We start from the raw sequence: 14073 nt of genomic DNA, 5'->3' as shown, positions 1-14073 counted from the left end.
TGCGAGAGAGATTGTCGTTATTGGCTCGCGCTAGAGACGACGGCGCTGATAGGACGAACTCTTAGTTCCCTGACCAATCAGGACGAAGGAGACAAAATTTTCCTTTGCCCTGATTGGTCGATCAAATATTTCTAGAGATATATTCGCGTGAAACGATTTTCCACCAAATTGCGCGTATATGTCATTGTTTCAGAGCGCCTTAATTATCGTTTAAGAAGGAATTTTCGTAAATTAATTAATAAAAATACATATTTGTGTATGTGTAATAAGTGAATCCCTTTTCCTGAAATATACTGATTTAATTTAGGGTAGGCAGTTTGCAAAGTAATTTGCTATGCGTCTTTGAAACTGACAAGCAAGACAGATTTAACCTCTCGATCTAGATGGTTCATGTTCCAGAATACAATTGTAATTTTCTGCAATTTCCATATGGTGATTGCTCCCGTTAACAGATCAAAGCTCTTCTGATTCTGATCGTAATCTTACCTCTGATTTTACTACGACACGATGGCATTGCAATTACAAATTTTATCGAATATTCTACAGGTTTGTTTCAGTCAATAATTGAAAAATATTTAATCCATATTGTCAAATGGAGACACTTTGTCTCTTCACATCATTAGATATCATTTTTCGTTCAGTGTACTTTAATAATAATGCATTCAGTACTTAAATACTATTTTTTCAGCGATTAGAATGCATAGAAACTACAGCAACTGGTTATCTTTATGGTATTCTGTATAATAATACATTGGTAGTTCTAACATTTACTTTAAACTCAGATGAAAGTGAGAGTGAAAGTATAATTGATTATACGACACTGCAATTCAATCTACCTGCAGACATATATTTTTGTGGTATATTGCACATTGGTGAATGTGAAGAAGTAAATCCAGATGTTTTTAAGGTGATTGATGACAAAAATATTTATATTTGATATGTTACTTATACGTATATTAATATTATATAAAATATCCATAGAATATTATATTATTTAGAAATTACCTTATTATTGCAAAATAAATATAAATATTACATGAGTCAATGAGATAATGTATTTTTTTGTTTAGGATATCGATATTACAGATAACCCTTTATTTTTAAAGTACTCGCACAATACATTGGATATGCAGGCATATTTTTATGTACATCAGAAATTAGAAGCTGTTAATTATTTCAGTATTATTAGTGAAGATGATCTTTCTCAACAATTTGTGTACATTAAATCACAGGCAACTTTCCCATTAGTTGCTCAAGATGGAAACATATTGGAAGCATTACAAGAATCACGAAAAAATGTAAGATTTTCCTCTTTTTTGACAATTATATTAATATTTTATTTCATAGTTTTACACACCTTTATATATTGTATATAACTTTGTGTTGCTAGATTGCATCTGGAAAAATAGGAATACATTTTCTTTTGAATAATGTATATCTCTTTAGTACTGATGACAGTTTAAAAGACACAATGTTAAAAGATTTTTTATCCTTATCCAAAGAAGAGAAATTTTCAACTGGATCAAATAATATAAATCACATTATTGGACCTGTGGTATATTTTCAAAAATTTAAATTTATATACACTTGGAAAGATTATCTTTATATATAATTTAATTATCTTTTTAATTTTCATAGGATATCATACATGCAAACATATTATTAAAAATATCAAGTGAGAAAAATTCTGAAGAATCTATCAAATATGCTCCTGTCTTGCAACATATCAAACGTGAGTATTGCAAAGAAATTTGTCAAAATATAATAATCTGTAAATATTAGATATTAATATTATATTTTTAATTTATTGATACCTTTGTTACAGAATCATTTGATGGTTTAGAATGCAATCTACACATCAATGCATTGTCACTAGTAAGTTTAAATGCAACATCAGCTGAGTTGCACGCAATTGTAGTGGAGTCCATTTGTCGGAACATTAGATTAATTGAAATGCAACGAGGTCTCCAGTCCAAAAATATAAAATTATCTGCAAAGTTATCAGAAATCATGCATTTTAAACCTCGAAGCTGTGGGCATTTATTTACAATAGTATATTCTGATGATTCTACTAACGATAGCACAAGTAAGATTTTTCATATTATAATTACATTTGATTGTTGTTAGTTATATAATAAATTTTCTAATTGTCAAGTTCTATATATCATTTTTGCAGTACTATATAATTAATATTACCGCACATTTTTAATGACATACAGTAACATACGTGTCATCTATTTGCTTTTATACAGACCAGTCATATAATTTCAGTGGAATATCGTAAGGCTTTACACAAGGCTTTAGCATTAGATTTGACTAAACCATATTTTCGACATGGGAACGCTATACATTTCAATATTCAGGCAAACGAAATACTTGTAAATCCTCATCAAGCCCTTTTACATAAAGGTATATGTTTAAGCACTGAAAATTATGTGATTTTGAAATTATTATATAATTATATAATATATTTATTAGGTGTTGCAGGAAAACTCAGTATTGTGGATGGTTTGTATTCGTATCATCATTATATGCAAAATAATTTTGATGATAATGGTTGGGGATGTGCCTATAGATCTCTTCAAACCATCATTTCATGGTTTAGGTAATAAAATATCAAATGAAATAATTATATTTTGCAGTAGCATTTTGTTTGCTACTAAAATATATATACAAGTAAACTACAATCTTTTGTATATTATAGACTACAAGGTTATACTGAAATACCAATACCTTCTCATCGCAAAATACAACAATGTTTAGTTGACATAGGTGATAAACCTTCTGCATTCATTGGCAGTAAACAGTGGATTGGTTCTACCGAAGTAAGTTTCGTATTGCAGACTTTGCTTAATATAGATGTAAAAATACTTTGTGCATCAAGCGGAGAAGAAATGTCGGCCTTAATTCCACAACTTATAAGTCATTTTGATACACAGGGCACACCTATCATGATCGGTAATTATTTTCTTCATATTCTACAGCTATAATAAGAACTGAATATATTTAACAAAATATTTACATTTTGTTTTGTAATTTTGCTTAATTTTTTGATATTGATTTTGTAGGTGGAGGAGTTTTAGCTCATACAATTCTGGGAGTTAGTTATGATGAATCATCTGGAGAGGGGAAATTTTTAATTCTAGATCCACATTACACTGGTACAGAGCATTTACCTACCATAATAAATAAAGGATGGTGTGGATGGAAAACAAGAGATTTTTGGAGAAAAGATGCATTTTATAATATGTGCCTTCCACAAAGACCTATAGTCTTCTGATGTTGGATAAACTGTACATAATTTAATTTTCAAAATTTAATTAAAGAAATATATATATATAAAATGAAATTCTCTATTTAATAATAAACTATTTGCACATCTACATATAAAGCAATTTTCATAATGTCATCACTGCATTTTTGAAACATTTCACTTGTGATATACACAACAATAAAAATAATGGATATGTATTTTAGTTGTGAATAAGTTTGAGAAATAACAAGAACTGATATTGAATTTGTCATTATTATGTTGCAAACTTATTTATCAAATTCTATAATCAATGATATTTGACACACATTTTTGTATGTATATTCCATACTTTAAAAATACATAAAATATACACAAGATGAAGATATTCTATATAATTATTTTGTTATATATTAATAAATGTTAAAAATTACAAATATAAGGAGATAGCTTTATCATTTTTTTATAGTCTTATAATACTATTGCTGTACATATATCTTGTAATTTTAAACAAACAATAGCACATCTTAATAATGTATTTTACAAAATTTTATTTTTCTACATTTGCATTTATGTATTGTCCAAAACGACTAGTAATGAAGACAGAAACATCTATGAATCTATTGACACAATTGTTTATACAAGTTTCTGTGCGTCCATCCAATTTACTTCCTGGTTTATCCACGCATTTGTCCCAACAAATATCGTTAAATTCGTGAATCTAAATGAAAAATATTTTTATAAACGAAACTTCTATAAACATACAAAACAAAAAATGTCTATAAATTCTTTTATTTTACAAACAAAATTTTTATATTAAATAGACGAGCAATTATTTTTCAATGCGATCTAATGGTATATGTTAACGATTTAGAATTTTCTAGATACCGCTTAATTTATATAAAAAAAAAATTATTTATGCATAATAATTCACCTGTGCGTTGAGTTGCGCTTTTTGCTTTTCGACCATCAGAAGCCCCGCTATTTCGGGATCAATTCCTTTGGTATCATTGTCATACAAAGAGGTGTCAAATGAATCTGCCATATTTCAAAATTGCAGCGATTTAAAAAAACTTATTGCGTATGAAAATACGAATTTTTGTCAATTTTACAAGCGGCACTTATCGGTAAATCCTAGAGAAAAGGAATAATGGAAGATAGCATGTGGATGGCTTCTGTAGCATCAGGTAGCATATCCGCTTTACGGAATATTGGTTATGTCCAATTTTTCGCGCATGCATGTCCCATGCAAAAAGACACTTGTCAAAGTGTCAAACATACCGATTGGCTATCGGATAGAGAATTTTAGAGATCCCCAAAAGTTTCTTTCAACAATCAGAATAACAGCCAATCAACGAAGCTTGTCGTGCAACGAAAGTAATATCGTAATAATATCCTATACATATTTATTCATGTGTGTGTATGTGTGTGTGAGATAGCTATCAGCAGAGAGAAGCCTGCGGGTGCAAACCATAGACTTATATAATAGACCGCGCCATCTTATGGGCGCACGCACGCCGACATAGAAGGACAGAGATAGTGATGGAGTCGTCCGCTCTCTCTCATATTTGAGAGAGAGTGGGAGAAGACGGAGAAGACGGAGAAGGCGGAGAAGGCACTATATCTTATTCTATCTTATTCTCTCCTTTATCCCCACCTTATCACATTTAGACAGAGAGAGCACAACTCCAGCTATTGCTCTCTCACTTTTGTGCCAGCGTGGGTTGCTCTCACGGTTGGCTTGGTCTATTATATAAGTCTATGGTGCAAACCCATGGAGCGGAACGGCGTACGCAGAAAATCGCGGAACGGGAGCCTCGACCAATCACAGGCATTCCGCTATTTTCGTTGCGCGGATTCACGATCCCTATGTACCCATGGAGCGTAACGAAAGCAGCGCGGATTGCATGTGACCAATCACGAGTCTCCATTTAAAATTTGTTTAAATTTTATTTCAATGTTTTATGCATTAAATTAAATATTTCTAACAGGAAATCCATTAAATATTATATTTATAAACATGATTATAATAATTACTTGTAAATAGAATGATTTAAAAGTAATTATTGGAATATACTAATCGTTACGCTTTGCTTATTCCGCTCCATGGGTACCTCTATATAAATATAAGTTGTCCTTATTAATATATAAATAAAAGAGCACACCCAGATAGCATATATGACTAAAAGACGACTAAAAGATGTCTGTTGGTTTTTTCTACTATTTGAGAAACATTAAAAATTATCAATCAGCATTTTTATCTTATTTGATAAAGATATTAAATTGCGCATGTGCGTTGCTTCATCTTTATCATATTTGGCGCCAAAACTTGGCGAAACGCAAGGCATGAGAGATGATACATATCTCATATGTTCTTCGCACATGTGCGCACGTGTTGAGTGGTGTCTAGAATATTACAGAAAGATATTTTCGAAGAGTGATAATTGTCGATTAAAAATAGGTAGGTGCACTTTTATTAATATATAAAACTTCTCTGTGTAACGTATCTCAATATTGACATTATCACATTGCAGTTACATACTTATTACAAGGTTATGTTGCAAATTTGTGCTCTTAAAAAATCAGTTGTTCACCTCAAATATGCATTTCTCAGTAAATATGATATATATTTATTATAACAAATAATATTTATTAGAATTTTGCATTCATAAAAATGCATATTATACGTATATATATTTGTGATATATACACGGCAAATATATATTCCATATTCCATATAGCAAAAAAGAATTATTTTATGTTATAATTTGCTATCATATGATATAACCATATAAATTATATATTAAATTATAAATGTTATATCATGTATGAGTAGGAAATTGCAACGAATATACATATAATATACATGTTCATATAATATACTTGTGTTTACTAGGTTCTCAATTTTATTAAAGCATATAAGATTTATTAAACGAACATTTATAAACATAAAATATAAATATTTCAAAATTATGGAAAGAGGAATATTAATAAGTTTTAATTACATATATTGATTATTATTATTTATATTAATCTTATTGTGTAACATTTATATTGTTGATATTATTATCGTTTAAATTTTATGAATGTTTATAATTTAACAATTTATATCTAACTTTAAGATAAAGTGTCACAGTTTAATTTAACACAAATATTTACACAATAATTATAAAACATATATAATAGTTTTCAGATTCCGTTCAGAATACTGAATTTAACAAAAAACATAAATCTTTATAATAATTAAATAAATTCGTAATTATTAGAAATATTTTAAATGCTCAATTAAAAAAGATACATAATTAAAATAATATTTTGTAATTATTTTTCAGATTGATGAAAAAGAAGTAAAAAAGTATTTTGGCAATAGTTTCGAATATATTTGGCAAAAGTTTCGAATATATAACAGAGAGAGAGAGATTAAACGTAATATTAAACGTAAGTAAGAATACAATAATATTATATTAGTATTAATAATTATAATATTATAGTAATTTTAAAAGAATGCCAAAAATAAAACGACATTATTATCGACGAGCTAAGGAGATGTCAGATTCAACAATTAATATTGTGCAGAACATTTGTAATTTGACTTCATTAGAATGCACATCCTCAATTTCAAGTAGTAATATTTCATTATGTAATAGTGTAAACTCTATATCAAATAATTTCTTATTAGAACAGAACATCCATAGCAATAATTATCAATTAAACGATCTAGATAACCTTGAACAAGTACATAGCAATTCTAATTATTCTGAAGATAGTAACAATGTTTTAGAAACTGAGAATATAAATGACAGCAGTTTTCACATTAATGAAGTTAATGCTCCTGCATCTAATAGTCTTGTTGATAATTCGTCTAGTTTTAGTTTATGGTTGCAAGAATGGGCTCTTAAAAATCGTATTTCTCATGTTGCGTTAAATGAATTAATGGCAGCTATAAAACCTAAATATCCGGAATTACCTTCAGATGCTCGTAGTTTATTAAAAACTCCTAGAAAAGTAAATATACAAAACGTAAAACCAGGACAGTATTATCATTTTGGCTTAAGTAATTGTGTCAAACAACTTTTGTCGCGGCATTCTGTTCAACATTTGCAATTTGTTCAAGTTAATATTAATATTGATGGTCTTCCTTTATTTAAAAGTTCAAATAGTCAAGTATATCCTATTTTGTGCAATTTAGTTGAAAATTTCAATGAAGTAAATATTGTTGGAATTTATTACGGAAATGAAAAGCCTGCAGATGCAAACGTTTTTCTAAAAGATTTCACGGAAGAGGCCATTAATTTGACTACTTATGGTATTACAATTAATGATCACACTTATCCATTTAAAATTAATGCTTTTATATGCGATGTACCTGCTAAATCTTTCATTAAATTTACAAAAGGCCATTCTGGTTATTACTCGTGTTCGAAATGTACAGCAGAAGGGGAATATATTCGTGATCGCGTGTGCTATCCATATTTAAATAGTTTTCCTTTAAGAACAGATAGTGATTTTAGATTAAAGTTACAAATAAATCATCATACAGGTACCTCTATCTTAGAATCAATTCCTAATATTGATATGATAAAAGATTTTCCATCAGATCCAATGCATTTGCTTTATCTAGGAGTTGTCAAAAAATTAGTTGTCAAATTATGGAGCTTTGGGACACCCCGATCTAAATTATCATTTAATGAAATGTCTGAAATTTCGAAAATGTTAGAAATGCAAAAGATTAATATACCATGTGAAATTAACCGGAAAACACGAACATTATTTGAATGTAAAAGATGGAAAGCAACAGAATTCAGGACATTTTTGTTGTATACAGGACCTGTTGTTTTGAAATCTATTCTTAATTATAATAAATATATTAACTTTTTAATTTTGCATGTAGCTGTTACAATTTTGTCAAATTCTAAGTACATGAATTGTTATTTAGATTATGTTAAATCATTATTAAAATACTTTGTCGAAACCTTCATTATTTTATATGGTAAAGAAAATGCATCAAGTAATATTCATAACTTATTACATCTTTGTGATGATGCAATAAAATTTGGAACTCTAGAGAAATTTAGTGCTTTTCCATTTGAAAATTATTTGCAATCAATTTTAAAAATGATTCGGAAAAATGATAAAGTATTGGAACAAATTGTTTGTCGAATAAGTGAACAGAATTTTTATCTTAATGATAGTCATAAGCTAAAAGTAATTAATGGTAAACTTCATAATCTGCATTTTAATGGGCCACTCATCAATAATTTAAATTTACATCCAGATTTTCAGACATGCAAACAATTCAATAAAGTTACATTTGAAAATTATACATTAAAAACGAATGAACCTGATAATTGTTGTTTTTTAACTAGTGGAGCTGTTATAATTATTAAAAATTTTGTTTCCAATGATAAAGATATTTTTATAATTGGACATAAATATAATTCACTCATTGATTTTTATGTTGAACCTTGTAAATCATCTAAATTTGGTATTTATTTAGTCGATAATCTCGGAAACTTAGAAATGTGGAACTTAGAGCTAATTGCATATAAATATTTGAAATTAAAATATAAAAATCAGTATGTTGTATTTCCTCTTTTACATTCAAATTAATCTATAATTAATTATATACAGTACTCTCTCTCTCTCTCTTTCTCTCTCTCTCTTTCTCTCTCTCTCTTTCCCTCTTTCTCTCTCTCAATGCACTTGTATACTGCTTTTGTTAAGTTTTCTAGTAAAAATGCCGGGATCATCGTGGACTGTCGTAAAATTTAACGACGAAAATTCAGTCGAAGCCGTGCCAACTTCATGGATTAATAACAAATATTGTTATTGGCCACCTTTTCAACGTGACAAAGTAATATCAGCAATTCGTAAAAATGAAGAAGCGGATATACATTGGCCTTTATATAAAGTGACCATTTTTCGAAACAGCACTTATCGTAAGTTGGATCTACATTTGTTAAAATTGTGATCTTATTCAGGATTTTTTAATTGACTAAAAACGTGTTATATTACAGATCTAAAGCGATTTATAGTCAATACATATATATATATATATATATATATATATATATGTATGTATGTATGTATGTATGTATGTATGTATGTATATATATATATATTGATATAAATTAAATATTTATTTCCATTTTTTAGACAATTACATGATGGCGAGGGAGAAATGCAAAAGAGCTGAAGATACGTCAGAATTGAATTCTGAAATTTCTGCTGGCGAAGAAAAGACAAAAAGGAAAATTAAAAGAAGGAAATTTTCTTCCTCAGAAGATGATGAATGCTGCAGTTATAGATTCTTGCCAACGCCTCCGCTTTTGAAAGGTAAATTATAGAGATTTAAGTTAAGGTTTATTTATGTATTAATAATTATAAACATTTATTTTTTAATAATAAATGTATATTGTATATTTTTAAATTTCCGGGAATGATTATTTAATTGTAGTCATGAAAATATTAAAAAAGATCTATTCTAATTTTTTGGAGATTTTATGTGTATATATTATGTGTATATATACGTATATTATCTTTTTCGTTTTTGTTATTTCTAAATAAATGTTTTACTTTGTAATAAAAATATGTATTTAAATGTTTATATAGATAATTACGAGGCAAAAGAAAATGAAATCGCACATCAAGAAATTGCAGAAGTAACACACGCAAATAACATGTTTGCAAAATCACATTTGGAAGAGTCTTTTCAACATAGTCCATCTCTAATTGTAAGAAAGTCCAATCCATTAAAAAGCCCAAACATAAAAAAAGCCTAATCTATAAAAGGTTACGTTATTAACAATTAATAATTTTATTAACAATTAGTAATTTGTAATATTAAAAATTTTAAATAATAAAAGTATATAAATGTTTATATAGATAATTACGAGGCAAAAGAAAATGAAATCGCACATCAAGAAATTGCAGAAGTAACACACGCAAATAACATGTTTGCAAAATCACATTTGGAAGAGTCTTTTCAACATAGTCCATCTCTAATTGTAAGAAAGTCCAATCCATTAAAAAGTCTAAATATGAAAAAAGCCCAACCAATAAAAGGTATATGCAATTATTAACAATTAATAATTTTATTAACAATTGGTAATTTTTAATTAAAAATATTAAATAATAAAAATATAAATATTAAAAAATAATTATGTATATTTTATGTATCCAATTTGTTAAAATAATTTCATTACTTTACACAAATATTATAGGCAAACTGGTCGCTGTGCAGCAGGACTTTGAGGATAATTTTGTTGAATCAGAAGAAAATAACTTGACTAATATGAAGTGCACATGTCAGCTTTATCCAATACACGTTGAGATGCAGAATAAAAATGGTGTATATTTTAAATTATCATGTACGTGTTTATACAAAATTATTTATAATAATTATTTATATAATTTTATTTTCCAGAAATATATTTTAAAGAAATAATTCGTCAACAAAATTATTTTAAGGCGCAATTGTGGCAAACATCTGAAGACATACGAGATTTAAAAAATATTGGACTAAATCAAGCTCTTTACGACACTCAAAGGCAGGAATCAGTTTTTTGCTCTTTCACACTTCCATTAGAAACGGAACAACAATTAGAAGAAGTTGAACAATTTTTAAAAAATCAAACCAATTTTGAGAAATCGGTAATTGTTTTTATATTGAATATTTTTATCATTTAAATATAAAAATTTTATTTATTTTACTGTATATTTACTGTATATTTTACTGTATATTTTACTGTATACTATACATGTAATTTAAATACATGTAAATATGTGTGTATGTAAATTCAAACACATTATAAGGATTAAAATTAAGATAACAAAAGATAATATAAATTTATTGCAGGTAACACAAGCATCGCGTACTGGTGGCAAACATTCTTACGAATTTGTGAAACGAAATTTGAGCCAACTTTTAAGTAATAAATTGGCAGAAAAATACAGTTGGTTTGGAAGAAAACATAAAAAAAAATTCCATGAACTAAAATTAGCGGAAATGTTAATTGGTAATTAATATTGTCTAAATAATTTAATTAATTTTAAAGTTTTCATATGATTTTCCTGTTTATATTTCTATATTTTCGGATTTTTAGTAATATTTATTTATTACGTTTTATTAAGATTTGACAGATTGCTTTATCAAAGCTAGTCTTTCTGATACTGTAGAATATATGTATATCAGAAAATTTACAAACAATTTACAATTTACAATTTACAAACTTACAAAATTTACAAACCTTGATAAAGTACATAATGTTTGCGAAATAGTAAATAACTTAAAACGCAATAAATCGGAGAAAATAAATCTTTAGAAGTATAATAATTTAAAAAAATAATTTAAATTTCTATTTTTACTCGATATATATTCTACGTTTCAGCTGCAGGAGAAGCATGTAATACGTCGTTTACAAGAAAGGACATAGAAGAGTCTACACAAAAATGGTTACGTAGAGCAAAGGAAAGATCCGATGCAAATGAAAAAAAAATTGCTGAGTCGAACACGTAACGAATAATCGTTAAAAAATACGTTAAGATTATAAACAAATTTTATTTTTTACAATTTTAAATTTTCTTTTCTTTTGTATGATAGCATGTACGATATATTTTATTTTTTGTTGTTTAACCCGTGCGTATGCCGCACAAGTGATATAGCATATCAAAGACATATGTATTGTTATGATTAATACGTTAAGCCACTATTTTTGTTTCGAGAGTACATTATTAATATTAGCCACTTTCGTATGCAATATTATTATATAATATTTAATATTTAATATATAATATCATATGTAGCATCAATATTTTTGCTAGAAAGTTGTTTTTCAGTTAATACCGAATTTTATCGTATAATAGTAATATGCAATATTATCATAAAAATTATGTATTTTATGTTACATATTTTTCAATATAAAAAATATTTCTCATAAAATAAAAATAAAGAATTTATACAAAGATAATTTAAATGTTATTATTTCATTAAAATTTATAATATTTAAATTTAAATTTATAATTTAAAAAAAGATCCAAAATCAGTCCAAAATTACTCCAAAATCAGTCCAAAATAGATTTAAAATTGGATATATCTTGGATATTTTGTGGATGTACAAAGTTGTGACAAATGTACATCTAATGGACGTTAATCAAATGTCCGACGGACCTTACTTGGACTTTATATGGATATCCTAATGTCTAGAAGCGGACATTTATTTGACATACATTGGACATCCTTGTGCTATCTGGGATAGATAATGATGTTAAATAATAGGTGTTAATTTAATTATAACATCCCTGAAGCATATACATGTTCAAAAGGCGAAAGATGTTAAATATCCTTAAATGTCCTTTGAATGTGTGCTGTCAAAATATTAAAAATAGTGTTTATTTATTATAGTGTTTATATTCTATATTTCAGTTTATTGTTATAACATTATTTTCATCCATGAGCAGTACGTTTACATTTGTATCATAATCGGAGAAACAGGAATGCTGCAATGGGTCCACTTTGCTCGATAGGATCCAGCCATAATATCCGCATTTTTTGTTCTGAAATTAATCTCTTATGAAGAAAAAGGATAGACTTTATATATAATAATAAATATAAAAAAAGTAACATAACCTTATTAAAATTCTCTCTTATAAAAAAAGAGTAAATAATAACATAATGTAAAAAATAACAAGTAATTTTAATTCTAAGAAGCATTAAAATTAAAAAAATTAGAATTAATTATCTTAATTGATTATAACTAGAATTTATAATAAAAATATTTCTTACCATTTGTGATAATTTCTTGTTCATATTCTTATTCATATTCGTTTTATCCGTTGTGTTGTGCATATTGACACTTCAAGATACTTAACCTCGTGATATTGAGCACATGTACATGAAATTGCGTATTGCGCAGTTCTGCCATTTTGCGGACAAAAGCTATCCGCTGAAAACCGCGGAATGACACTGAAAATCACGGAATGCCTGTGATTGGTCGAGGCTCCCGTTCCGCGATTTTTCTGCGTACGCCGTTCCGCTCCATGGGTTTGCACCCTGAGAACGGCCATGCTCCCGATTTAGGTGGAACCCATAGACCTTACAGATATGGACTGGCAATACGTATCAGACTGTGTCCGAAGGAGGTTAGAGAGAGAAACATACTTTTTGGTACTTCTCTTTCTACAAGTGTCCGTACAAGTGTCCGGACCATAGACCTTACAGATATGGACTGGCAATACCAGAGAGAAGAATGAGAGGTGTCATGGCCCGCTTTTAGGTGATCCCTGAAAGCGATACGCCCTCTGTGGACCTTAAAAACGTGCACCTAAACTACGAAGCCAAGGTGCACGAATGTTCTCAGAGGGTAACATATAAGGTGCACAATTTTTGGTTCTATTCCGTGCTATGTGCACAAAATGTCGGTAGCACCAGTACTGTATAGCAAGGTGCTTACGTATATCAAATAAATTTTAATATAAATGAGAAATGACGAATTTGCGATCCTCTCACACTCTCTCTCTCTCTCTCTCTCTCTCTATATATATATATATATATATATATATATATATATAAATATATATTTTTTTTTTTGATTTATGAATTTGCAATGAGCAGCGACATATTTTTTCTTAAGAACAATTATATGTTTTTTTTACATTAACTGATTCCTCTTATTATTCTATGCATAAAATTATTAAAGTAAAATAATCGAAAAATGAACATTTTATCAGATATTTTATAATTTATATAAAATTATGTCAACTTAAAGAATCAAATATCTCGTTAACTGTTCAATTTTTGACTATACTATCTTTATAACTTTTTA

General features: G+C 27.9%; 3 protein-coding genes and 1 long non-coding RNA gene across 5 annotated transcripts; 2 read left to right on the top strand and 2 right to left on the bottom strand.

Moving 5' to 3' along the window:
- Positions 1 to 29: 29 nt before the first annotated feature.
- On the top strand, positions 30 to 3524 carry Ufsp2 (UFM1 specific peptidase 2). 2 transcript variants are annotated; one of them, XM_083077815.1, is made up of 11 exons: positions 30 to 308; positions 384 to 546; positions 689 to 907; positions 1071 to 1298; positions 1391 to 1555; positions 1639 to 1732; positions 1826 to 2086; positions 2272 to 2409; positions 2479 to 2605; positions 2705 to 2958; positions 3069 to 3524. In XM_083077815.1, exons 2-11 carry the CDS (start codon positions 508 to 510, stop codon positions 3278 to 3280), a joined length of 1737 nt encoding a protein of 578 aa, XP_082933941.1. In that variant the 5' UTR covers positions 30 to 308; positions 384 to 507; the 3' UTR covers positions 3281 to 3524. The 2 variants fall into 2 exon arrangements, with proteins under 2 accessions (XP_082933941.1, XP_082933940.1); XM_083077814.1 differs by having other exon boundaries at positions 30 to 546.
- Positions 3525 to 3630: 106 nt separating this feature from the next.
- Positions 3631 to 4440, bottom strand: Tim8 (translocase of inner membrane 8). Its single transcript, XM_083077828.1, has 2 exons — positions 4185 to 4440; positions 3631 to 3971 (listed from the first exon to the last, which is right to left on the bottom strand). Exons 1-2 carry the CDS (start codon positions 4293 to 4295, stop codon positions 3801 to 3803), a joined length of 282 nt encoding a protein of 93 aa, XP_082933954.1. The 5' UTR covers positions 4296 to 4440; the 3' UTR covers positions 3631 to 3800.
- Positions 4441 to 5569: 1129 nt separating this feature from the next.
- LOC145959196 (uncharacterized) lies at positions 5570 to 12219 on the top strand. Its single transcript, XM_083077811.1, has 10 exons — positions 5570 to 5711; positions 6583 to 6688; positions 8975 to 9189; positions 9407 to 9586; positions 9863 to 10042; positions 10136 to 10315; positions 10474 to 10599; positions 10677 to 10903; positions 11109 to 11268; positions 11641 to 12219. The coding sequence occupies exons 6-10, from the start codon at positions 10204 to 10206 to the stop codon at positions 11766 to 11768; spliced, it is 753 nt and encodes a 250-aa protein (XP_082933937.1). The 5' UTR covers positions 5570 to 5711; positions 6583 to 6688; positions 8975 to 9189; positions 9407 to 9586; positions 9863 to 10042; positions 10136 to 10203; the 3' UTR covers positions 11769 to 12219.
- Positions 12220 to 12627: 408 nt separating this feature from the next.
- LOC145959197 (uncharacterized) lies at positions 12628 to 13504 on the bottom strand. The gene is made up of 2 exons (XR_014434936.1): positions 13035 to 13504; positions 12628 to 12805 (listed from the first exon to the last, which is right to left on the bottom strand). It is a non-coding gene; the product is annotated as an uncharacterized LOC145959197 (long non-coding RNA).
- Positions 13505 to 14073: the final 569 nt, after the last annotated feature.

Source organism: Camponotus vicinus, unplaced genomic scaffold (genome assembly GCF_025532165.1).
Source record: "Camponotus vicinus isolate PSW18456_S1 unplaced genomic scaffold, iyCamVici1.0 SCAF_1, whole genome shotgun sequence".
NCBI lineage: Eukaryota > Metazoa > Arthropoda > Insecta > Hymenoptera > Formicidae > Camponotus > Camponotus vicinus.
Note: the sequence above shows the minus strand (reverse complement) of the source record. Positions and strands in the feature narration are given on the sequence as shown.

What these genes read in the sequence shown, in the direction of transcription:
- Ufsp2 (XM_083077815.1), top strand. Translation starts at nt 508, where the DNA reads ATGGCATTGCAATTACAAATTTTATCGAATATTCTACAG. An exon ending in TTCTACTAACGATAGCACAA is followed by an intron (nt 2,087 to 2,271) that starts GTAAGATTTTTC and finishes ATATAATTTCAG; the next exon opens with TGGAATATCGTAAGGCTTTA. An exon ending in ACCATCATTTCATGGTTTAG is followed by an intron (nt 2,606 to 2,704) that starts GTAATAAAATAT and finishes TGTATATTATAG; the next exon opens with ACTACAAGGTTATACTGAAA.
- Tim8 (XM_083077828.1), bottom strand. Translation starts at nt 4,295, where the DNA reads ATGGCAGATTCATTTGACACCTCTTTGTATGACAATGATACCAAAGGA. An exon ending in AAGCGCAACTCAACGCACAG is followed by an intron (nt 3,972 to 4,184) that starts GTGAATTATTAT and finishes TTTTTCATTTAG; the next exon opens with ATTCACGAATTTAACGATAT.
- LOC145959196 (XM_083077811.1), top strand. Translation starts at nt 10,204, where the DNA reads ATGTTTGCAAAATCACATTTGGAAGAGTCTTTTCAACATAGTCCATCT. An exon ending in AAAAGCCCAACCAATAAAAG is followed by an intron (nt 10,316 to 10,473) that starts GTATATGCAATT and finishes CAAATATTATAG; the next exon opens with GCAAACTGGTCGCTGTGCAG. An exon ending in ATTAGCGGAAATGTTAATTG is followed by an intron (nt 11,269 to 11,640) that starts GTAATTAATATT and finishes TCTACGTTTCAG; the next exon opens with CTGCAGGAGAAGCATGTAAT.